Below are 27,350 nucleotides of genomic sequence, written 5' to 3' on the forward strand. Positions count from 1 at the left end.
TCCAACATTTGAAACTTTTTTTTTTGAGATGGAGTCTTGCTCTGTCTCCCAGGCTAGAGTGCAGTGGCGCGATCTCGGTTCTAGCGATTCTCATGCCTCAGCCTCCCGAGTAGCTGACACTACAGGCATGTGCCACCGCACCAGGCTAATTTTTCATTTTTAGTAGAGATGGGGTTTCAACATGTTGCCCAAGCTAGTCTTGAACTCCTGACCTCAAGTGATCCTCCCACTTCGGCCTCCCAAAGTGCTAGGATTACAGGTGTGAGCCACACTGTACCTGGCCCAACATCTGAAACTTTTTGAGCACCATATGATGCTCAAAGAAAGTGTTCACTTAGGCATTTCACACTTTAGATTTTTGAACTTGGCATGCTCAACCTGGTAAGCATAATTCAAATATTCCAAAATCCCCAATCCAAAACCTGAAACACTTCTGGTCCTAAGCATTTTGGATAGGAAATATTCAATCTGTATGAGGAGTGCTCCCTAAAGCATTTCCGTCAGTATCTTAAAAGCTTTCCCTTAAAATGATGTGATGAGTTTGAGTTCAAAGATAACAATTTTTCCTAAACCACAAAAGTGGATTTGTTTTGTTTCTACGAACTCTGAAATACAACCCTTTTTGATCAACTATACCCCTGGGGAAGAAAGAACATTTGAAAGTGAACATACAGATTACTGATATACAATAGAAAACAAAACAGAACAATCCGAGGATTGTATGTACGTAACATATGAAAAGATGACATTTGTTACATGGACAAAAAGGAGCTTCTATAAATACACACTCTAGTATAAGCATTTCCCAAAATGTATTCAGCAAGTTTGAGAAATAATAATATGCACATTGGCATATAAAATCACAATAAAGAAATCTATATACTTTTGTCTAGCTAATTGTCTTTCAAGTTTACCACATACAAGTCTTTTTTTTTTTTTTTCTGGACAAGTAATATTCCTACTACTATATTCCAAGGAACTATTATTGCAATCACATCATTATAGAAAACATTGCCTTACATGTTTAGAAATTAATAAATTCTTATTACCTGTTCTAGGTTCTTTCATTGGTCTACACACAGTCCACTGATTTTGATGAGGATCGTATCTTTCAATGCTGGACAAATGTGAGACTCCATTATGTCCACCCACCACAAAAATAAAGCCTAGCATGACACCCACGCCAAAGTGAATCCTTTTATCTGCCATGGATGCAACCATCTCCCAGGAGTCCTTACTTGGATCATAACGCTCCACACTGCAAATATTTAAAAAAATTTAATTTACAGATCTTTTGTGTCATTCTTCCTGTCAGAGCAAAACTAAAACCCACTACAGCTTTAAAAGTTCACATAATAGAGAGATATTAAACAAGAGTAGTCTGCCACAAATGCTTAGGTTTTGCTGATAAGATTGCAAAGATAAAAGCTTACCTTGTAAACAAGGTGCAATTCCATATGCTATTCCATTATATTGTGCAAGCGGCAAAGTATATTAAGAGCATAGAACTTGGAGTCAGAAGACCTGGGTTCAAGTATTAATTCTGTATACCTAGGGCTGAACGAACCTTAACCCTACTGCTGTGGATTTGTGTAATCCTGAATAAGTCATTTCCTCTCACCTGCAAAAATGAGGATAGTGCAACCTGAAGGGATTCATATAAGAATAAAGTCAAATGAGTATGCACGTGACTTTGAAAACCACTAACTGAATACAGACTTTTTTTTTTGTTCCTAAATTTTATTTATTTATTTTTGAGGCAGGTCTCGCTCTGTCACCTAGGCTGGAGTGCAGTGACAAGATCAGAGCTCACTGCAGCCTCAAATTCCGGGGCTAAAGTGATCTTTCTGCCTCAGCCTCCTGAGTAGCTAGGACTAAAGGTACATGCCCCCATGCCTGGCTTGAATACAGAGGTTTTTAGGATCTTCTATACAGTTAAGGGGAAAAGAAGAGGAAGAGAGGGGTGAGGGGGGAGAAAAACCTTTATTTTTTTTCGTCACAGGAGAATTCATGTGGCTTACTGCAAAGCAATCACTGTAGATTGCATAGTACAAACTGGCTAATCATAATTATCTCAGGGTGATTTAGGAGTACTCAGGAATTTGAGTCAAGACTGTGTTTCAGAGAACGTGTGGCATTTCTAAGCTGCATTATGGAATCCAAATTAAATCAGAATTTTCAAAAAGGCTTCCCTAGAAAATTCTAGCAGCTGTTTAAGACTATGGTTTCCTCTGAAGGGGCACAAAGGCACAGAGGTAAGATTGTTGGGCTTGTTCTGGCCCTAACCTATTTCCTGAAAAAACCATAAGCATTTAACAGGCTGTGACACCCTTCTGGAGTTCATAATAGAGACTGGGTAATGTTTCTGAAAGAACTCCAGGATAGAATCCATTAGACCAAAATCATTGAAGAAGAGTTGATGCACTGCAGCAAGACTTTCAAGATAATCAAATTTAAAATACTTAACCTTTTATCTTACAAATTTTGGGCAGAAGCTTTTCAAAGAATAGAAATGCATGTCTATGTCCCATATTTTTCCTTCAACTAAGGGCAAAAAATATAAATAAATAAAAGGAGGAATACTTTGGCTTCAATAGAAATAAAAATTTACAGATGAAATGCTGTTGTGCCATCACTTTCTCAGTCAACAAACCTCAGTATTTGTAGAGGATTGGTTCCAGGATCCACCCCATCCCAAGGATACCAAAATTTGCAGATGCTCAAGTTCCTTATATAAAACAGTATAATATTTGCATATAAGCTACACGTATCCTCTTGTATACTTTAAATCATCTCTAGATTACTTATAATACTATGCAAATAGCTGTTATACTGTATTATTTTGTTTTTTATTATTGTAAATTTTTTCAAATATTTTTGATCCACAGTTGGTTGGATCTGTGGATGTAGAACCCGTGGATATGCAGGGCTGACTGTATGCCCTGTCATTAAAATACTCACAATCAAAATAACACAAACCACTCTAATTACTATTAAAGATACAATCTTTTCTTTTCTTTCTTTCTTTTTTTTTTTTTTTTTGAGACAGGGTCTCACTCTGTTGCTCAGGCTGGAGTGTAGTAGTGCATTCAAGGCTCACTGCAGCCTCAACCTCCTGGGCTCAAGCAATCCTCCCACGTCAGCCTCCCAAAGTATTAGGATTACAGGCGTGAACCACCACACCTGGCCAAAGATAAAATCTTTGGAACATCAATTTTCAATAAAGGTTCAGAATTATGATTAATTTCTCATATAACTAGTTACTTCATACTTTTATTTCCTCATATATATTTCTCCTTTATTCAGATAATACTACAGAATACAGATATCACAAATTCAAACTCCAGCACAAGTCAAATACCTGATGATACATGTATGATTACAGGAAAGAATTCAGAAAGGAATATTTAAATAAGGTTTTAAGTTTATGATGTGCTATAATATTGTATAGACATACAGGAATTAAATTTCTACTTCTTTATTCTATTAAGCAATACAATAAAAGATAATTTACATACTGTGCACATAGATGTACACACCACACAAAATCTAAAGTTGTCTAACTTCATCTTATTTTTAGGTTTCTGAGTTTTAAAATCTAGTCCATTTATAGTGAATGAATGTAAAATTTAATGAGAGGGATTTGATTGTTAGGTTTGTATTAAATTCCCATGTAAAACAATTACAATTATATCCATGGAGCAGATTAAGTTTCCCAAATGCCGGAAGTTCATTCATACACACAAATTGTTTAAAACTCAGAAATCATTGCTAATGAGACTTTTAAAAATCCACAAACATATGCAATTTAATTATTAAGTTAAATACCTGTTCATGTGGGCAGGACCATACCCACCAATGGCATATATCATTCCATCCAATACCGCTGCAGCAAAACAACTTCTTGTTGTCGTCATTGGTGCCACAGGTTGCCATTTTCTTATTTTGGGAATGTACTTCTCTACAGATTGTAAATAAGATTGTCCATCATAACCACCTAAGGCATAAAGTTCTCCTGCAAGTACTACTACTCCAAGAGTACTTCGGCTTTCATTCATTCTCTCTAGAGAAGTCCAAGTATTTGTATCAGGATTCCAGCATTCTACTGAATTTTCATGTTTTCTGATAGTGACGCCAGGACGCACATTAGTTGCAATACCACCTATAACATATACTTTTTGGTCTAAAACGCATATTCCAAATTCATAGCGAGGAATGTTTAGGGGTGCCAAACCAATCCAAGAGTCATTCTGAGGAAAGTACATCTCCACACTAAAGAACAAGCAGAAAAAATACAAAATTTAAAAACCAAAGTGGCCCATAAAGACAGATATGTTTAATCTTATTAGTAATCAGGGACACAAAAATTAAAAGCACAATAAACCATGACACACCTTCCAAAGTGGCAAAAAATATAGAGTCAGATAACAATTGTTGGCAAGAATGTGTAGCAAGAAATGCATACTCCGTTGGTGAGAGTGTAAACTTGTATAAATTACTCTGGAAAACAATTTTACATTATCTAAAAAAGTTGAAGATACATGTGTCCTGACTCAGTAATTACATTCCTATGTATCTACTCTTCTGAATGTCTATTATAATTTTGCATCTAGATAAATATACACAAATGTTCACAGAAGCACAACACAATCATCCACCAAAAGAATGGTTAAAATGTACTTTATGTGTCCTGTCTGAGCAACTCTACTGATGAAAAAGGCATGCATACATATATGTCCAAGAGTGTTTACTACAGTATTATTTGTAACAGCTCCAAAGTGGAAACAATCCAAATGTTTATCCACTATAAAATGGATAAATTGTGCCATATCATATAAGAGAATACTACATGGCAATGAAAGGAACAAACTATAGCTACATGTCGCTGGGGGAATCTTACACACATAATGTTGAGATAAAAAAGTCAAATTCAAAAGGATATCAATTAAGTTCAAAAACAGGTAAAACGAGTCTCTGGATTAGGAATGAAGATAGTGGTCACTTTTGGGGAGGACAAGAAGGGAGCTCAAGGGTGGCTTTTGAGTGTTGGTCATACTCTGTTTCTTGAACTGGTTTGTAATGTTTACTTTGTGGTAATTCACTGAGCTGTACATTTGGGATTTGTACATTTTTCTGTATGTGTGTAACACTTTAATACTTAAAATTAAAATTTTTATTGTAGAAAGATAAAGTATATTATGCTCATACACTATATAACATATCAATTAAGTGAACCATTTCCTCATGCAATCTCACAGATGAATTTCACAAACATTGTTCAGTGAAAAAACATCTGAATAATATATATTACTGCACTTATATTAAAACGTGTAAAACCTAACAATATATTGGGGCACATTTAATATGTGGCAAAATTATAATGAAAAGCAAGGGAATAGTTCGTAAAAATTCAGGACAGTGGATACTTCTGGAGGAAGGGAGATGGCAGCAAGGAGGGGCACAGGGGGACTTCAGAAGTATTGTTAATAGTCTGTGAAGCTGGTTGATAGGTACTTCAGTATTTATTCTTGATACCCTGCACCCATATACTATATAATCTTTTGCATGTATGTATGTGTATGTGTATATATATGTGTGTATATATATATATATATATATATATATCTTTACCCTCCCCCCGCAAAGTTGGGAAAAAGTAGCTAATGTCCCCAAACTCAATAATGTAACAGCATAAAAAAAGTCCTCCATCCAGTATAATCAAGCTATATTCATTCACTCAATAGTTACAGAATTCCTATTTAAAGTCAGTTTTTATTATAATACTTGTTTTAAAAATATGAATTTGATGCAATGATATATGATGGAGTAGTCTGACCCTAACAAGGTTTAAAAGAGAATGGGAGATAAGGAAGTGAAAACAAGGGGTATAACTTTCCAATGATTTTTACTATAATGAGTAACATAAATATGAGCAGATAGCTATGAAGTGGGGCAGAGAAAGACCATGGGACCAGAGGGGATTAATTTAACCTGGAAGCTTAAACCAAAATGTGTTTGCATGCTGATGGTAATGATACATATAGTACAGAAGGAGAAGATGATGATATAGGAGAGAGATAGGATAAATGGAAAAGCAAAGTCTTTGTGTAATGCAGAGTGAATGAAATCTAGTGAATAAGTAGAGAGGTGGAAGGGTTGGTCTTAGAAATAACTTGGCAGATTTGGTGTTGGGAAGATGAGGTAGTTCTCTTCTGGTTGCTTCCATCTTTTCAGTAGAATAAGAGGTAAGGGGAAGGGTTTGTGGATGTTTTTAAGAGAGCAGAAGGTGTCAGACATGAGGGAGTGAAAGAATAAACTGATTAAGGAAATGTAGAGTAGTTACTGGGGAGTGCTGAAGGCTCCATGTGAGACAAGTTAAAATGAGTATGTAGGTTTCTCCAGTTATATTCTGCTGCTCAGATGTAGCCATGGCATAAGTGGAGAATTGAATTTAACTAGATGAGTATGACGGAGGAACAGAAAGGCAAAGGGGCCATGGCGTATTTAAAGGAATGATGACTGTGATGTTTCTCGAATCTAAGCTAGGCAAGATGGAAGATAAGAACGTGTGGTGGTTCAAGAGCGATCAATTCTACTAACTGATTATGGGGCCAATGGATGAAGAATCCTGAAAGGGACAAAGACTAATTGGAGGGTGTGTACTGAAAGAAATAAGCTGGCAAGAAAAAACCACTGTCAAAGAGTGGAATGTGTGAACCAAGATTTTTGAATGTGTTGAAGTCACTGGTAATAACAAAGGCTGGCATCTGAAGTAGGAACAGTCTAGGACTGAGCCCTTAACCTGTAGGATATGGTTAACTCTTAAGACTTAGTGTCAGAATTGAATTGTTTTTTTTGTTTGTTTTTTTCTTTTTTTTTTTTTTTTTTTGAGACGGAGTCTCACTCTGTCGCCCAGGCTGGAGTGCAGTGGCGCGATCTCGGCTCACCGCAACCTCCACCTCCCAGGTTCAAGTAATTCTCCTGCCTCAGCCTCCTGAGTAGCTGGGATTACAGGCATGCACCACCACCCTCAGCTAACTTTTTTTGTATTTTTAGTAGAGACAGGGTTTCACTATATTGGCCAGGCTGGTCTCGAACTCCTGAACTTGTGATCTGCCTGCCTAGGCCTCCCAAAGTGCTGGGATTACAGGCGTGATCCACTGTGCCCGGCCCAGAATTGAATTGTTAAATACCTAGTTGATGTCAGAGAATTGGAAAATTGGTTGGTATGAGAGTAAGACTTCTCAGTGATAGTAAGACTAAAGGTTATGATGATGGATTATCTGTAAGTTATGGATTTCTGGAGATGATTTAGCTAAATACATACAACATATAATGTCATTAGTCCTTATGGTCTTTTGATGGTGTCTTAGTTCATTTTCTGCCGATATAACAGAATACTACAGACTGGGTAATTTATAAAGAACAGGAGTTTATTTGGCTCAAGGTACTGGAGGCTGGGAAGTCCAAGAATATGGTGCTAGCATCTGGGAAGGGTCATCTCATGGTAGAAGACATCACATGGATAGCTAGCAAGCCTGTGCACAAGACAGAGAAAATGGCAGCCGGACTTATCCTTTTATTAAGAGCCCACTCTCGCAATAACTCACTCACTCCCACGATAATGGTATTAACCCCTTCAAGAGGGAGGATCCTTCAGGGTCTAGTCACCTATTAAAGGCCCCACCTCCTAATACTGTTCAATGGCAATTACATTTCCAACATATGAACTTTTGGGGAACACTTTCAAACCATAGAATTTTGCCCCTGGCCCTCAAAATTCGTGTCCTTCTCACATGCAAAATATATTAATTCCATCCCAATAGCCCCAAAAGTCTTAACTCATTCCAGCATCAACTCAAAAGTCCAAAGTCCAGAGTCTATCTAAATCATATATAAGCAAGAGTCAAGGCATGATACATCCTGAGGCAAATTCCCTTCCTGCTGTGAGCCTGTGAAATCAAAACAACTTATTTACTTCCAAAACACAATGGTGAGAAAGGCAGAGAATAGATATTCTCCTTCCAAAAGGGAGAAAAAGGAAATACAAAGAGTAAGAGGGCCCAAGTAAGTCCAAAACCCAACAAGGAAAACATTAAGTCTTCTTTTTTTTTTTTGAGACTGAGTCTCGCTCTATCGCCCAGGCTGGAGTGCAGTGGTGCGATCTCGGCTCACTGCAAGCTCCGCCTCCCGGGTTCACACCATTCTCCTGCCTCAGCCTCCCGAGTAGCTGGGACTACAGGCGCCCACCACCACGCCCAGCTAATTTTTGTATTTTTAGTAGAGATGGGGTTTCACTGTGTTAGCCAGGATGGTCTCGATCTCCTGACCTTGTGATCTGCCCGCCTTGGCCTCCCAAAGTGCTGAGATTACAAGCGTGAGCCACCGCGCCCGGCCGAAAACATTAAGTCTTAAAGCTGGTGAATAATCTCCTTCGACTCCATGTCCTACTTCCTGGATACACTGGGGCAGGAGTTGGGCCCCCAAGACCTCTGGCAGCCCTGCCCCCATGACTTTGCTGGGCTTAGCCCATGCAGCTCTCACTGGTTGGAACCTTGTGCCTACAGTTCTGACAGGCTGACGTTGCACACTACTTGCACTACAGTTCTGTGGTTTTTGGGGGTGGCCCCATTCCCATGACTCCCCTAGCCATTGCCCTAGTGAGGGTGCTCTGTAGTGCTTCTGCCTCAAGACAGGTTTCTGCTTGCCCCCTGTGCTATCTGCAACACTCTTACAGTAGGAGAAGGTAGCCATGCCCCCATAACTCTTGTAGTCTGCAAGCCTGTAGAGTTAACATCACATGGCCAACACCAAAGCTTACTACTTGTGCCTTCTAGAGTAGCAGCCTGAGCCACGTCTGGGCCTATTTGAGCCACAGCTGGGGAAGCTACACTAGAATGTGGAGAGCAGACTCCCAAGGTGGCCATGGGCAGTGAGCATGTGGAGGGTGTCCCAGGCTGATTCCCCCAAACCATTCTGCCCTCCTAGTGTTCTGAGACTACAACGGGAGGCACAGCCTCGAAGATCTTAAAATGCCTTCAGGGCCTTTCTCCCATTGTCTTGACTAGCACTTGGCTCCCTTGTAACCACACTCATCTCTTTAGCACACATCCTTGGTTTACTTTCCTAAAAGATACCTTTTCACTTTTTACATGGTCAAGCTGCTAATTTTCCAAGTCTTTCTGTTCCGCTTACCATTTAATTATAAATTCCATTTTTAAATCATTTCTTCCCTCTCGCACCTTACTATATGCAGTTAAAAGCAGCCACAAAGCAGCCTGAATGTTCATCGCTCTGAAGTTCTGCATTCCATAAAGTCCTAGGAAACTGATGCAATTCAGCAAGGGTCTTTGCTAATATATAGCAAGGATGGCCTTTACTCTCAGTTTCTGCTTGAGACCTCATCAGAATAGCTTTACTGTGCACATTTCTATCAACATTCTGATCATGCCCACTTAAGTTATCTCTAAAAAGTTCCAGAATTTCCCTATGGCTCTCTTCTTCTGAGCCCTCACCAGAATCACCCTTAACATTCTATTCACGGCAATCTAGGCTTCTTCCAGACTCCTACTTAAAATTCTTCCAACCTCTACCCATTAACCAGTTCCAAAGCCACTTCCATATTTTCAGATATTTGTTGTAACAATGGCCCCACTTTTTGGTACCAGTATTCTGCCTTGGCCCATTTTCTGCTGCTTTAACAAAATACTGGGTAATTTATAAAGAATAAAAGTTTATTTGGCTTTCAGTTTTGGGGGCTGTAAAGTCCAAGAGCATGATGCCTGCATCTGGGAAGGGTCATCCCATGATGGAAGACATCACATGAAGTGCAAGCGAGTATGTATGTGAGACAAAGAGAAAATGGAAGCAGGACTTATCTTATTATCAGGAGCCCACTCCTGAGATAACTAACCTACTCCCACAATAATAGCATTAATCCCTTCATGAGAGCAGAGCCCTTATGGCCTAATCACCTCTTAAAGGCCCCATCTCTTAACATTGTTCCAACAGCAATTAAGTTTCCAACACAAGAATTTTGGAGGGACACATTTAAACTATAGCAGAGGGCAATAATAATCAGTTCTAATAAGAGTTTCATTCTTGAATTAGACCTGTGGTTTACAGTGTTGAGATGAGTGACGTGGCTGAATGTCCATTCAACATTTAACATATTTGCACAACTATTCAAAAATGCTTTCAATGTATTGCCATCCTTATGACTCCTTATGTATAAGTAGAAACAGTACAGTTCTCAGAGCTTCCCCAATTTTCTTAAGTTACCTACCCAATCCCCACTTTCTTCTCTAGCAGGCCTCCTCTCTTAATTAAAGAAAAAAACTAAAGCCATTGGACAAGTGCTGTTTTAAACCCTTGCTTTCAACACCCCCCCCCCCCCCAGTAAACCTCAATTGTCTTGAGGCATAAAGAGTCTCTCTTTCTCCTATTCACAACTTTCTATCATTGCTTTTGATATCAATCTCTTCTATTTCCTCTAAGATCTTGCTTCATCAATAAGCATTCATCTATCTTATATCTTTACCCTATCCCTCTTTACTTATCTCTTTATTCATCTAATTATAAAAATACTTGGGAGGCTGAGGCGGGTGGATCACAAGGTCTGGAGTTCAAGACCAGCCTGACCAACATGGTGAAACCCTGTTTCTACCAAAAATACAAAAATTAGCCGGGTGTGGTGGCATATGCCTGTAATCCCAGGTACTCAGGAGGCTGAGGCAGGAGAATCGCTCGAACTCAGGAGGCAGAGGTTGCTGTGAGTTGAGATCATGCCAATACATTCCAGCCTGGGCAACAAAGTGAGACACCTGGGCGACAGAGCGAGACGCCGTCTCCAAATAAACAAAAAAAACTCATGTCTCTCTCTTCAAGAACAAAATAAAACCAAACAAAACTTCCCCTGATGCTATCAGTTACTGCCTTAACTCTCTCCTTCCTGTCTCTAGCAAGATTCTTAAAAGAAAAGTCTTCATTCAGTTTATTTCCTTACTTTGTATTCACTTCTAGGCCCACTGTAATGTATCTACAGCATTTCTACAACTCTGCTTGAAATTACCCACCAAGGCCAGGCACGGTGGCTCACGACTGTAATCCCAGCACTGTGGAAGGCTGAGGCGGGCAGATCACCTGAGGTCAGGAGTTCGAGACCAGCCTCAGCATGGAGAAACCCTGTCTCTACTAAAAATACAAAATTAGCTGGGCGTGGTGGTGCAAGCCTGTAATCCCAGCTACTCGGGAGGCTGAGGCAAGAGAATTGCTTGAACCTGGGAGGCGGAGATTGCGGTGAGCCGAGATTGCGCCACTGCACTCCAGCCTGGGCAACAACAGCGAAACTCTGTCTCAAAAAAAAAAAGAAAAAAGAAAAAGAAATTACCCACCAAAAGTCATTATGTTCTCCATAATGCCAAGTTTAAGAGCCACTTTTCCATTTTTATCTTTCTGGGTCTTTCCAGTGCATTTTACATAGCTGATCACATTCCTTCCTTCTTGACACACAAATTCCTTGGCTTTTATGACTCTATTCACTTGGTTCTCCTACCGCTAAAATTGTTCCTGCTGCCCTCATCTTAAATATTAATGTTTCCCAGATTTTCATTCACAATCAATCCTTTTTCCTCTCTATATTTTCTCACCAGGCAAAAGGAGGAACATTTAAACTGTCAATAACTCCATCAAAGACTTCATAGTTTTAATTCATACCTCTAAACTACACTATATGCTGATGACCTTCAAATTTCCAGCCCTGAGCTCTTCTTTGAGCTGTGCACTCATATCCAGCTACCATAGAATATCCTTTACCTGGATATTTCATAGGCACTTCAAACTCAATGTGTCCAAAACTCTTCCCCTGAAAGTGGCTTCTCCTCCCATATTCTCTCTCTCTCTCTGCATATATGAACCACCCATGTAATCATCTAATCAAAAGAACTCATTCATCTTGGATTTCTCCCTCTTCCTCATCATCCCTCCCTCATATCCATTCAAACACCAAATCCTGTCAATTTACTCTGTTAAAACATTTTTTAAAATGAATGCCCCGTTCTCTATCTTTACTACTTCTACCCTAATTTAGGATCTCATCATCTCTTGCCTATATTAGATAAGAGGTTCTACAATAACATCTTATTTAATCAATCTGATATTAATCCTGGCCTCTCAATTTTTCCCATAATACAGCCAGAATGATGCAAATCTAATAATTTCACTAACCTCCTTAGAATGGTTTTGCAACCCACATAAAAGTCTTTTTTTTTTTTTTAAATCATGGCATACAATAACTTCTTTGACTTGGTTCAAAGACCACTGCTTGACACTTCTTGGTTAGAACCCTTTACTTCTGAATACCAATCAGCTTTTAGTTTCCTGAATATCCCATAATGTATCATGCCATTGTGTCTTTGTACATTCCTCGTGACCTTTCTTCTTTCTCTGCTTGATTCTTGCTTAGCATTCAACACTCAACTTGGACATGAAGTTCTCTACAATTCCTCTTCCCTAAATCCCCCAGATGGGATAAATGATTCTCTTTAATGTTTCTATAAAATTATCTTGATCGTTGCATAAACATTATGTATTATTTTCTACATGTCTCCTCTACTAAATTATGAACTTGTTGAAGGTCAATTATCTAGCAGTGTATCTGATGCACAGGTGTTTAATATCTTTTGTAGAGTTAAACTGAATGATCATTCAGGTTGGTTTTAATTTTTCCAGAGTTATAATAATGCTGCAATAAACAGCTCTATGCAAATAATACTTTTAATTTTTAAAATTTTATTATGATAGATTCTATGATAAAAGATTACTATGTCAAAAGATATGAACAGGTCTTATTATTCTTCAATAATTTGTTATTTTTAATAGTTGAGAAAATAAGAGGCAACTGCTTAAAAATTTTTACACTATAAATACATATTCGAAAATTTTTGTCATAATATTTACTAATATAATTTACTTTATGCCAGTAACCAGTGCATTTCAGAATAAGAGTTAAACAATCAATTCGTGTAGCTAACATAACTAATGTTCTATGTGTAGCCCAGTCTCAACAATACTAGTTTCAGGTTACAGTTAAAATGTATTATGAGGCTGGGTGCAGTGGCTTTTGCCTGTAATCCCAGCACTTTGGGAGGCCAAGGCAGGTGGATCACCTGAGGTCAGGAGTTTGAGATCGGCCTGACCAACATGGTGAAATCCCATTTCTACTAAAAATACAAAATTAGCTGGGCATGATGGCACATGCCTGTAATCTCAGCTACTTGGGAGGCTGAGGCAGGAAAATCACTTGAACCTGGGAGGCGGAGGTTGCAGTGAGCTGAGATTGCACCACTGCACTCCAGCCTGGGCAACAAAAGCCAAACTCTGTATCAAAAAAATAAAAAATAAATAAAATAAATAAATAAATAAAATGTATTATCGGACTTTTTTTTTTTTTTCAAAACAGGGTCTCATTCTGTCACCCAGGTTAGTGCGCAATGGTGCATTCATAGCTCACTGCAACTTCAAACTCCTGGGCCTAAGCAATCCTCCTGCCTCAGCCTCCTGATTAGCTGGGACTACAGGAGTGCAACACTACTCCCAGATAATATTTTAAATTTTTTGTAAGGACAGGATCTCGTTATAATGCCCAGGCTTGTCTCAAACTCCAGTCTCAAGTGATCCTCCTGTGTTGGCCTCCCAAAGTGCTGGGATTACAGGTATTTTGAGACTTTTTTAAAGATGCAGAATTTATCAGTTGCCATTGATGAAACGTCAAGTTTCCTAACATTGGAAAGGGAAAAGCAATCTACCAAATTTTTGGAAATGGTCAGAAATCCACAGTATTAAAAAATATGTATTAAACACAAAAGTTTTCATGAAGCAATCCTATCTAAGAAAAAGCAAAAATAACTTCAAGCTATATTTTCAATGTATAAAAGTTACTAGTATAATGCACCAAATTAAGGGTTGGCAAGCTATCACCATGGGCCAAATTTAGCCCACTAGCTATTTTTATAAATAAAGTTTTATTGGAACACATCCATGTTCATTCACTTATGTATTATCTTTGGCTGCTCTCACACTACAATGGCAGAGTTAAGTAGATGCCACAAAGATTACACGGCTCACAAAGTCTAAAATATTTACTGTTTGGTCTTTTATAGAAAAAGTCTGACAATTCCTAATCTAAGTTATTGGGGGGAAAAAAACATACTTCTTAATGCTGTCTTTTAAAAATACACTGAAGAAAACAAATTACATTCAAAGTACATAATTTATATCAGTATCCTATTTTTTCTCATTTCTTTGGTAGCACTTCTAGTGAACTGTTTTCATTCAAACCCATTCCTGTCCCCAGTTCCCTCACCACAGGTTCCTAGTTCTCTTCTTTGCTATCTTCTGATATCATTGACAATAATAAATCTCTTCTGATGTGGTCTGACTCAAATAAACATGTAAATGGTTCCAGAAAGAAAGAAAGACAGAAAATGGAATAAAAGTTTGTGAGTAACCAGGTGGATAAAGTGTGCACTTGGGGAGATGGTTAATAATTGAGAGTATTGTAGAGAATGAATGACAATATAATAAAAACAATCACGTAAGTATTTTAGGAAGAAGAAAAAAACTAAAAAGAAGCAAAGAAAAGTAAAAAGGAAAATCAAACTATTTTTAAAATATAGAAAATCTGCACATTTAAAAAGCATAAAATCAATTAGCATCATTCATTTAGGAAAGCCTTCTATTTACCTATCCAAACAGGCAAAGAGTCCAGATTTCCCTCCTACTGCACAAAGTACTTTGGGAGCACAGCGAGGTCGTGTCATCAAGACTGTCTGATGAGAGAGTCTATGTTCAGGCATAAAGTGGTACTTTAGGGCTTCATTCAAAAGATGTTTACAAGTGCGATCATCACGAATAAGATGATTTGCTTCATATAGTCTAGTGAGAAACTTAACACTCAACAATGGTAATCGTACACTGTTTAGTAACCGTGCTAAGTATTTCTGGCGTTCTTGTACATCATACTTGATCCAAGACTCTAATGCATAAAAAACAGTCTCTTCGGTAGCTACATTCAAACAGTCATTGGAAACAATTTCATCCAAGTCAGCATGTGTAAGCTCAAAAAACTCTTCAGTCTGGCAAACAGCTTCAAAATTCTGGCATATGTATTTAGTGGCTGCCAAATAAAGGTCACGGCAACCATATGTTTCTGCAAAACGAGAAATTCCAATACAATTACCAGGATCAAGTTGGCTTTCAAGAAATGCACAACATTCTTTCAGGACAAGTTTTATCTGGAGTAGGTTTGCTGCTGGCAGGAGAGATTCAACTGTGTCCTGAGAAATAAAAACAGTCCCTGTATAGGCATACTCCACAATGGCCTGGAGAGCAGTTTCATCAATGCATTGAAACTCAACCTCACTGTTCTCTTTTTCAGAAAGGTTTCCAGTGAACATAGCTTTGAAATACGGGCTGACGCTGGCAAGTACCACTTTGTGAGCATGAATTTTAACATCACCTACTCGAAGAATGATGTCACAGAGTTCGTGATGTTGGCGAAGAAGATTCAAGCCCTGCAGAAGTTGTTCAGAATGCAAGTGGGTTAAGTTAGCAAGCATGTAGGTCGGGGATGTGTGGTCCATCTACAGAAAAATAAAAAAGCATAGACAGTTATTTCAAAGTAAACTTGTCAAAAACACTGCTTTTCAAATAGTACAGAATAATCAGATTTGTAATTTATTTGTCTATTCATTGGTTTTTAAATACTTCATAGTAAATACTAGAACTAGAGGCTTTCAGAGTTAGAAGAGATTTAACAATCACATCATTCAACTTATTTATTATAGATATTAGGAAATGGAAGCCCAAAAGGTTACATGAGATGCCCCAAACCAAAACAATCTCTGACAATGGACTTTTGGATCAAAACTTTACCAACTTTTTCATTTTGTTTCCCTTGCATTAAATTCAAGTCTGAGCTATCACTAAAATAAAATGAAAATATGAGGGGAAAAACTTGGTTAAAGTAAAATTATATGTAGAACAAACAATACTATTTGCCAACCAACAGATGCTTTAATTGGGCAGAAATTTCATATTAACATACTTTACCCAAAATTTCAATAATTGCTTTGACAGAGGGTGCTGAATTTAATGAAGGTACTATTACCACCAATTAATTTAATTAATTATGAACAGAATCCAAAGTCCCATGAGGGCAATAAGGCTCACTTACTGATCTATATATACCATACCCACTCAACTTTTTTTTTTTTTTTTTTTTTAGATGGAATCTCACTCTGTCACCCAGGCTGGAGTCCAGGGGCATGATCTTGGCTCACTGCAACCTCTGCCTCCCAGCTACAAGTGATTCTCCTGCTTAGCCTCGCAAGTAGCTGGGATTACAGGCACCTGCTAACATGCCTGGCTAATTTTTATATTTTTAGTAGAGACAAGGTTTCACCATGTTGGCCAGGCTGGTCTCAAACTCCCAACCTCAAGTGATCCACCTGCTTCGGCTTCTCAAAGTGCTGGGATTACAGGCATGAGCCACCGCACCCAGCCTCAACTCTTGATCATTAATTCAGATCATGCCCACTCAATCTACTTGCCACTTTGTGCTTCTGGAAGATGAAAAAGAATAAAAATAGCAGGGAAGAAAAGGGATGAGAAAGAAAAGAAAGTGGAGAGACAATAAAGACTATGGTAGGCAGAATAATGGCTCCCCAAATGACATTCACATCCCTATCCCTGGAATCTGTGAATATTACTTTATATGGCAAAAAGGGATTTTGGAAAGGATTAACAATTTTGAGATGGGGACATGATCCTGGATTATCCAAGTGGGCCCAAAATGCAATCAACATGTACCTTATAAGAAGGCAGAAGGAGACATGACACAGACAGAAGAGGAGGTCATGTGACTAAAGAGGCAGGGACTAGAGTGCTGCAGCCACAAACCAAGGAATGCTGGCAGTCACCAGAAGCTAGAAGAGCCAAGAACAGATTCTCCCATAGAGCTTCTGGAAGGAACATGGTCCTGCCACCTTAATTTTAGCCCACTGACACAAATTTCAGACTTCTGGCCTCCAAAACTGTGAGAGAATACATTTGTTTTGTTTTAAGCAACTGAGTTTGTGTAATTTGTTACAGTAACCTTAAGAATTAATACATGGATATTTCAGAATGGATTGTAGCAGCTGCTTAGAGTAGACAAAAGGAATACAGGTCATGTATACAATATAAGCTATTTCCTTCCTGTCTCACTCACATTTCAATCACAAGTTATGGCAATAACAAAAAAGTACATTTGGTTTCCATCTTAAAACCATCAATTCCATAAATTCAAACATTTTGAACACTATTGAGAGAGTATAGCACTTCATTCTTATACATTTTTAAGTGGAAAAAATCCAACTCTTGAAATTTTTATCTTTGTCAAGTACGTAATTGTTTCATACTTATTTCACAATGAATTTTAAGTCAGTTAATAAATTATGTTAATATGGCCACCTTCCAGCTGGTAACAGCCTCCACTGCTGATCTCTGCAAATAATCTCACACCTATCTACTAGAAAAATTCTCAAATGTTATTGCAGTCATGGTATAAACAAGTCCCAAGAAGCTTCTGGGTCTTCCAGTAGGTACTTTTTTTCCAGAACATAATACATACTAGTAAGTAGATGGCAATCAGAAGGCATAAGTTTAGATCTGTACACGTTCTGTTAGTTATTCCAGTGTTGATCTTTTTAACCTATGTAACTTCTTTTAGCCTCAGGTTTATGAAAAAGTTAAAATCTAGACTTAAAAGTAAAGAATGAATAACAGGAAAGGCAAGTAGATAGAAAAAATAGGTAATGGGGTTAAGAAAGCAGTCCTTGTTAACTTTACCTTCTCAATCTTTGTTTTCCTTATTTGCAGAATGAGATCATAATAATACCTGTACTTTATTATTCAGGTATTAATGTAGCTGAGGTTTTTGAGGATCAAATCAGACAATGTACATAAAAACATGATAAACTGTAAGTGATATTGTACTACAGTAATACTATGGTAGCAGTGAGGGGATAGAGATAAAACATATCAGTGAAGAACACAGACTTTGGAAATAAGGTAATGAGTTTTAGTCCCATCTGAATCTTATATTATTAGGTGGAATAATAGGTACCAGCCTTTCTTAATCTAAGTATTAATTGTTTCATTCATAAAATAAGAATACCCCACTTATCTCAGAAGTTTACCTGAAAGTGATTCTCTAAAGTTCTACAAAATATACAGCTTGAGGTGTTAAGAATATAGTACTTATGTCTCACTGTACTAAATTGCCACTTCCCAATATCCCCACTTTCACTAATTCCCATTCTTTCCCACAATGACCTTTTACTCTTATGATGCTCATGTAATGACTATAGCTCTATATAAAACTTGCTATCTCCCAAATATTTTCTTACCACACGTTAGATTTTGTCTATAACCTTTCTCCTCTGATCTTCCTTTCCTCCGATTCAAATTCTCAAAACTCAAGATCAAAAATTAACTTTACCTGGATGTCTATAAGCATTTATTTACTATATTCCTTTACATGCAATTAATTCAATTATATGTGTTGCTCTGTAAAACATACCCCTTTCAACTCTCATTTTCTGATTTAACAAGGAGAATGGTAGACTAAAAAGTGAAGGATGAACAACAGAAAAGGAAAATGTATGCAAAAAATAAGAGAAGGGATTGAAAAAGGAGACCTAGTCACTTTGTAAATTCATCTCTCTCTCAGACTAAACAATTATGTTTCAAGATATTTAAAAGAGCCTGCAAATGAGATTCTTGAATCATTACCAGTGCCACAGGACTGAAGACTATTTTCAAAAATAAGACAGTAAATTCTACAATATGGTAAGATTTCTGTTAATTTCAGATAACATTCTAAAACAAATTATTAAAGATTTGACTTGTGAATACCGATAAGAAGATGTAGAGATCTTTAGGATTAGGATATATGAGCTAAAAATAATAAGACATGTTACAGACTAGGTTTGTTTCTTTTTAAAAATGTATTTAGAAGACTTGTAGATCAGAAAAGTAGACTTGATATTTAACTAGATATTAGTAAATAATTTTATAATGCCCTTCATGATTTTTCAAAGAACAAAACTAAAAAAATATATAAGCTAGTTCAGTTAGCTATATCAGCAACTAGTGGAACAAATACCCCCCAGAGTATACCACTTAATGGAATGAGGCCTAGAGGGATGCTTCTAGTGGTATTCTGTAAGGCCAAGATGAAGATATTTTATGTCCTGAACTTTGAAGATGACATGAAGCTGCAAAGGACAGCAAAAGCATTGACTAACACAATAAGGATCTCAAAAGACTTATATCTAACAAGAAGAAATTTAAAAGGGATAAATGTAAAAATTCTATAGAAGATTCCAAACCAACTACCCAAGTATAGAATAAGAGAGAAAAGACGCATCTGTAGAACGTGTTTAACAGGTTTAGGGATTTTAATTGCAGTACTATTTTAACACCATAAACTTATGTGGGTTTAAGCTGCATTAACAGAACTATAATATACAGAACTACAGAGGAGAAATTTTTGCTTTGCTCTGCAAATGTCAGTCCATATCTGTACTACAGATTTTGGGTATCATCCTTTGACAGGGATCTAAACAGACTGTAACACCTGATGAACAGCAGAAATTCAAATCATGTCTTACAGGTAATGGAACTGAGGTACTGAGTCTGGGAAAAAAGGAGGTCTGAGTTATCACATGAAAAACCAAGGAATGAAGGTTACTCAACAACAACAGGAATAACAATTATAATATAGGGTTGTTTTGAGGATTAAACGAGTTTATACATTAAAAGGGCTCAGAATAGGGCCTATCACTTAGTAGGCTCTTAATAAATATGAGTTATTACTAGTAAATTCTTCGAGTTGTCCCTTGAGAGGTAGTCAACTTTCTATGTTGCACTACCTCTCACTATTAGATAAGAAATCCACTCTGTCTTCTCTGATACCCTGGGCAACACAAGTATCACAGAATTGTTGATTCTCAAATCAAGGTTATGAAGTATCGACTAGATTCATTTTTCATATAATTAGGAATCACATAGTGATAGATCCTATATTGTTAACCTAATTTTTGTGTACCCAATTCAAAACTGGTACACCATCAACATATGACATGCATAAATGACACAACATAGGTCTGTAAATACACACATACATGTATGTACACACAACACATAAATATACACACATGCATATATTTGTATGATATGCAGTATAGTTTTAAGAGACTGGGCTTTGGTACCAGGCTTCCCGGGTTACAATACAATGGTCTGTATTATGTGACCTTGGGAAATTCAGTCAAAAGTTTCAGTTTTCTCATTTGTAAAAAAACAGACAAAATTGTATAAAAAGCAGTTGTAAATATGCCTTTCTATGTGCTGGTACGTAAGCACTCAGTAATTGGTAGACGTTATTTATTTTTACTGTTCATCAACCTTTAAAAAGCTTGGTTATTGCCAACTATATCCATGAAATGCCTTTCCATGCATACCAAAAAAGGAAGGAAGTTTGCTTACTGTCCAGGGAACAAATACCTACCAAAGCCAGGCCAAAGCCTCACTAATTCTATCAGTAAAGAGACATATGAGCCATTTTAAAATATAGATGGCTTATTAGATTTAGATAGTTTATTACTTACAGAGTGAAAAGAAGATTAGCCAAAGAGTAAACTGCCTGGATCCTTGTCCCGCACATCAAAAATGGTAACACAAAAAAGGGGCTGGCCCCATGAAAACTATGGCTAAGCAGTTTTCTATTCTGTAGCTCTATTCTAAGGGTGTGGGATGGGGTCAAAAGTCTAACACCTAATCACAACCAGGGAAGGGAAGAGAAACTGTCTCATGACACACTTGTAGGGGAAATAGAGATGTGAGTGGAAAATTGGGAGATGACCTCATAGCAGCTCCTTAGAGGCCTCTCACTCTCTCATATTCCAGGAGAATCACAAGGTGTGTCAAGCCACGGATAAGCTGCAGTCCTGAGGTCCAAGTCTTTGCCTACATGGATACATGCAAGGTGACCAGAGTACCATGACAAAGTTGTTCCCCTATACTTATGCCCCTATAATACTGCTTTATCTCACTTTCCTAGATCTATGTTGTTAAAACCTTTTAAATATTTTCTGACCATTCCAACTAGTGAGTAAAACATTCTATTCATTTGAACCAGCATGGTTCATTTTACTCCATAATAATAGAAATTATCAAAGTGTTAAAAATGGGCCAAAGAAAAGGCACTGGTAAAAGTAACTTCATAAAAGAAAGCCTATGCATATTTTTATAATTGTATTAGATGCAAACGATATACTTTCATTCCTTGTAAGAACTACTGAGAATAAAGTTTAATTTTAAAAATTATAGTTTGAATGCTAATCAAAACAATGTCAACTAGCAACTTCAACAAGGCAAGGTAAAAATAGGGAACTTAAAATGAATTACACTAGCAGTTTTCCATAACATAATTTTTTTGTTTTGTTTTTGTTTTTGTTTTTCAGACAGGGTCTCATTCCTGTTGCCCTGGCTGGGGTGTGGTGGCGAGATCTTAGCTTACTCACTGCAGCCTTGACCTCCTGGGCTCAGGTGATTCTCCCACTTCAGCCTCCCAAGTAGCTGGGGCTACAGGCACACACCACCACGCCCGACTAGTTTTTGTATTTTTTTTGTAGAGAAGGAGTTTCACCATGTTGCCTAGGCTAGTCTCGAACTCCTGGACTCAAACGATCACCCATCCTGGACTCCTAAAGTGTTGGGATTACAGGTGTGAGCCACTGAGCATGACCAAATTAAATCTTAAAATTTTTAATTTGGCCCCTTTCCTCTCTCAAAAAATATGACTTTAGAAAAATGCACAGAATTCTAACATTTTCAAATATAGAGTTTTTAAAACAGTGGTTTTCAAATATGATCCTTGTACCAACAGCATTAGCAACATTTGGGAACCTGCTAGAAATGTAAATTCTTGAGCCCCATCACATAGGGCAGTGGGGTTGCAGGAAATGGGCAAACTGTGTTTTAAGTCCTCCAGGTTATTCTTAGGCAAAAGTTCCAGAACCAGTTAAAATATTTATAGCTCAAGTTTAGCAGCTTAAAAATTACTGAAAATTATTTTTAAGAAATATTTAAAATGAAAGTTTTTTAGAGACAGGATCTCACTATGTTGCCCAGGCTGGAGTGCAATGGCCACTCAAAGGCATGATCATGGCACAGTGCAACCTCAAACTCCTAGGCTCAAGTGACCTACTTGCCTCAGCCTCATCAGTAGCTGGGACTACAGGTGTCCACCACTGCGTCTGGCTCAAAAACTATAATGCCTTCAAAATTATACATGGCAACTGTGACTATATTTGGTTCTCAGCTATCTACCCATAAATGGCTAAAAAAAGTAATTCAAAGAAGTAATACTTTCCAATCCTCAAAGCCCCACATTTGTCAAACAGTTTTACACTGGCAGTTTCATTTACCTCGGTAACCACTTTGCGTAAAAGGAAGGGTAAGTACCATAAAAAAAAAAAAAAAAAAAAAAAAAAACAGGAAAGAACAGGGAGTAAAAGCATTAATTTTAGAGTTGGAGAGATTTGGATTTAAGTCTACATTTTGCTACTTAATAGCTGGGCTATTTGATACTTGGGCAAATTACTTATTCTAAGCTTAAACATTCTCATTTGTAAAATTTGTTGTGGATTAACAGGATTAAATGAGACGTATGTAAGGAAAAATAGATCAATGGAGAACAGAAAATATAAAAGTAGATCATTTAGATATGCAGGTTTAGTATATGATAAAGGTGGAATCTCTGCGAGGGAAAAGAGAAACGTTTAAATAAATGTGTTGAGATAACGGAATAGCCATATGGAAACAGGTAAAACTAGATTTCTGCTACATACCTACACCAACAGGATAAATTACAAATGAATCAGAGGTATATATATGAAAAATGTAATTATATAAATATTAGAATAAAATAGGGGTAAAAACTTATGTTGAAATTTAGTCCCCAATGCGGTAGTATTGAGAGGTAGGGCTTTTAAGAGGTAACTGGCAGAGTCCTTATAAACGGATTGATCCACTTATGGATTAATGAATTAACATGTTAGCAAATTAAAGGGTTATCACAGGAGTGGGACCAGTGGCTTTATAAGAAGAGGAAGAGAGAGCTGAGCTAGCACACTCACAGCCCCCTCACCATGTGAGGCCTTGTGCTGCCTTGGGACTCTGCAGAGTTCTTACCAGCAAGAAGGCTTCCACCAGATGCAGCCCCAAGAAAGCTCACACCAGGTGTGGCCCCCTTGACCTTGGACTTCTCAGCCTCCATAACTGTAAGAAATAAATTCCTTTGACTTATAAATTATCCAGTTTCAGATATTGTGTTATAAGTAATGGAAAACAAACTAAGACAACCTGAGATTAGGGAACAGTTTCCTAACTTTGAAACAAAATCCAGAAGACATCAGTGAAAAAATAGGTAAAACTGATTACATTTTAAAAACTTGGAATAAAGAAATCATAAGTAAAAATATAAATGAGACTGAGAAAAATATTTGTAGCATATATAAAATATATATCAGTAATACATAAAATATTTCTAAAATTTTCTAGCCCTATAGGAAAAATTGGTTAAAGAAATGAACAGATGTTTGTTAAAAACATAAATGATTTTAACCATACAAAAATTGCTCAACTTCACTTAAAATCAAATAAATTAATACATGGAGTTAACAATTCTCTCTTGACAGTATAGTCTGTTGGTGAGGATGTGAGAAACAGGAAATCTCACTCATTGCTGTGGGAATAGAAAATGATATAAAACCTCTGGAGGTAAATCTGTCAAAATCCAGCAAAATTACATTTGGATTTTTCCTTTGACCCAAAAACCCTACTTCTAAGAATCTATCCAAAAATTACACTGGCAAAAATGTATAAAGACAAATCCATAAGGCTAATAATAATTGCAGATCTATTTATAAAAACAAAATAATATACTCATGTTTCTTATTCCTCATATTTGAGAGACCAAAAGGCAACTGACCAAGATTTTTAAAACAACTCTCATGTCCAGCAACAAAAGAATGGTTGTGAAAACTATAGAGCATCCACACAATGCAGTACTATACAGCGATGAAAAGGAATGAGGAATCTCTGTATAGAATACTCTGCAGTGATCTCCCTGATCTAAGCAAAGTGTGTTTAGCGTGTCACCATTTATCTACGATAGGGAAGATTACAAACATACATAATCATTTCTATTTAAAAAAGGAAATTTTACACAATATATACTTCTAAAGGTTACCTACAAGAGGAGGTATGGAACTAAAAACTAGAGGATAGAGATAGAAGGTAGATATTTTTGAATATACTCTGTTTTATAGATTTGACTGTGGAATCAGAAAAGTATTTTATGTAATTATAAAGCACAATTAAATCTTAAAAACATGATCCATAAGAAATTTGAAAATTGAAAATACAAAGGAATAAAATATCTACTTAGTGGCCTTACCATACCATTCCAAATAACTTTAAAACAGTAATCTGAAGTCTCTATTGCGACATGCCCTAAAATATATATCTTATGCTGTTTTCAGTAATCGCATTGTTGATAAGGACACTGTTTATTTGTATTGTGACACTGTTAATGTGTGTATTGTGCTATAAAGCAAATGAGTAATGATATGATATTCTATCAACCCTAGGGTCACTGTGATCTAGGATTCTTGGTATGGGAAAAAGAAGATAATGACATAACACTAAGATGTTAATTATGAACCTCACAGTCTGTATTTGAATAAAAAGTATGAGAATAAATATATGTATATTAATAACAGTAAATATTCATATATACTAATACATAATTTATATATAATACATAAAATACATGTGAGCTATACATACATATTAAATATACGTAATATTATTTTAAGGAAAAAAATAAATTATATTTCCTAGCTCTGTCTACTGAAAAGGTCTAGAAACTGACCATCCCAGTAGCAAAGAACACTTCTAGCATTCAGATGTACTCTCTAAATACCATTTCCTTCAAAGAGAACAGAACTCCTTGGGCAGATAGCTGATACCATGTCTGGGGCAGAAGATGTCAAGACACATTTGGAATCTAAATCCTAGGTAGTATAATCCCAGCACTTTGGGAGGCTAAGGTGGGAGGATAGCTTGAGCCCAGGAGTTTGAGACCAGCCTGGGCAACACGGTGAAACTCCGTCTCTACAAAGAAAAAAAACAAATAAAAAAATTAGCTGGATGTGGTGGCACATGCCTGTAGTCTCAGCTACTTGGGGGGCTGAGCTAGGAGAATTGCTTGTGCCCAGGAGGTCGAGGCTGCAGTGTGCAGTGATTGCACAACTGCACTCCAGCCTGGGAGACACAGTGAGGCCCTGCCTCAAAATAAATAAATAAATACATCCTAGGTAGCAAGAAAGCTATCAAATACTACAAGAGTCATATAAAAAATATTCAGGGGCCAAACTGATAGGCTTTCACTAGTCAAAGACAGGACAAACCGATCATCAATAATAATAACTGCAATTGATTAAACGATATCAGATATTTTAAATGCATGAGTTAATAATGATACTTAAAAAAAGTCCTAATGGTCAACACCGGACGATGCTAATGTAGCAACTCATTTTTTGAAACCTAGTAAACAAAGAGAAATAATCAAACATTTATTATGCCTTTCCTACACTAACTGTACTACTGGGTTTCCAAATAGATGAGTTTTTTTGTTTTTGTTTTTTAAGAGATAGGGTCTTACTACCTTGCCGGAACTAGTCTCGATCTCCTGGTCTTAAGCGATCCTCCCACCTTGGCCTCCCAAAGTACTGGGGTTACAGACATGAGCCACTACACCTGGCCAAATTTCTCTTTTTAAAAGTATCCCTGTTAATAAATAAAGAAGGAATAATGGAATATTACCATTTTGCATCCTTAATAAATAATGGGCATTGATTGTGAAGGGCTGTTTATATCACAAAAAGAGAGATAGCTAGATAATTGGGCCTTCTGATGGAAAAACATCACCCATGAGTATTCTCACGTCCCAACCCCAACACACACCAAAGTCAAGCAAATTAAACTACAGCCAATTCTCTAGTTCCAACTATTAATTTACATAAAATATAGAAAATAGAAAAATCATGTTAAACAATACCAGAAAGATGCAATTAGCAAAAACATACCGACTGTGAAAAATCTTGTAAAATAAACTAAATTCTTCAACAAATAAACTGCAAGAAATAAAGAGAATGAATCTATAAATTTAAAAGACGTATCAATCAAATACAACCTGTGAACCATAGACTTGTGTGTGCACCCACATATTTAGAAAACAGTTGGAAATTTACACACTGACTGGATTATTAATATATTAATTAATCACTGCTATTTTTTGTTGCTAAATAGTGGTATTGTGGTTGTGTTTTTAAGAGCTTTTTTCTTTTACAAATATATACTGAAATTGGTGTGCAATGGTGCAATTATAGCTCACTGTAACCTTGAATTCCTGGGCTCAAGGGATTCTCCCTCCTCAGCCTCCCGAGTAGCTAGAACTACAGGCGCATGCTACCATGCCTGGCTAATATTTTTTATTTTTATTTTTTGTAGAGATGGGATCTCACTATTTGTCCAGGCTGGTCTTGAACTTTTGGCCTCAAGCAATCCTCCTGCCTTGGCCTCCCAAAGAGCTGCGATTACAGGTGTGAGCCCCCATGACCAGCTGTATTGAAATATTTGTAGATGAAATAATATGTTGTTAGGATTTGCTGCAAAATAATAGGGGATGAGGTAGTGGAAGGGGATATAGATGGTGTCATGAGTTGATAACTATTGAAGATGCGTGATAGGTAAATAGATGTTCATCATATTGTTCTGCTTTTACATGTTTTTGAAATTTTGCACAGTAAGAGACTTTTTTCTTAAAAAACAGAAGAAAATATAAGGCACAAAATTTTGAATAAGACAGTTTTAGAATCCTAAGTTCAGGGAGTTTAAATGAATTAGCAAAATCACATAATTAGTAAAAAACATTACTGGGACTAGAATGTTTTCTTAATCTTAGAACAATGCTCTCTACACATTACATACAAAAAATTAACTGCCAAACAATGTTGAGCTGCTTAAAATATTTACTGAATCAATTTATAATTGTTATCACTTCTCATAAAATGAAATAATTCTATGAAAGAGCATCTAGAATACCTTTGACTGTCATAATGTACCAGTTAACAGTCTAAGCTTTTAACATGTATTAATTCCTTTCATCCTCAGAGCAA

At 36.9% G+C, this 27,350-nt stretch overlaps 1 protein-coding gene across 4 annotated transcripts in view; it reads right to left on the reverse strand.

The window, feature by feature from the left end:
• Positions 1–27,350, reverse strand: part of KLHL28 (kelch like family member 28) — a 38,494-nt gene that overhangs the window by 5,968 nt on the left and 5,176 nt on the right. For 3 of the 4 annotated variants that reach the window (XM_003831757.6, XM_008957135.5, XM_008957136.5), the window contains exons 2-4: positions 14,743–15,641; positions 3,829–4,272; positions 1,050–1,258 (exon numbers count right to left, since the gene is read on the reverse strand). In XM_003831757.6, the coding sequence (XP_003831805.1) occupies positions 1,050–1,258; positions 3,829–4,272; positions 14,743–15,641 (1,552 nt within the window). The remainder of the gene's footprint in view (positions 1–1,049; positions 1,259–3,828; positions 4,273–14,742; positions 15,642–27,350) is intronic. The other variant, XM_055097551.2, reaches the window with a different exon arrangement.

Source organism: Pan paniscus, chromosome 15 (genome assembly GCF_029289425.2).
Source record: "Pan paniscus chromosome 15, NHGRI_mPanPan1-v2.0_pri, whole genome shotgun sequence".
NCBI classification, from domain to species: Eukaryota; Metazoa; Chordata; class Mammalia; order Primates; family Hominidae; genus Pan; species Pan paniscus.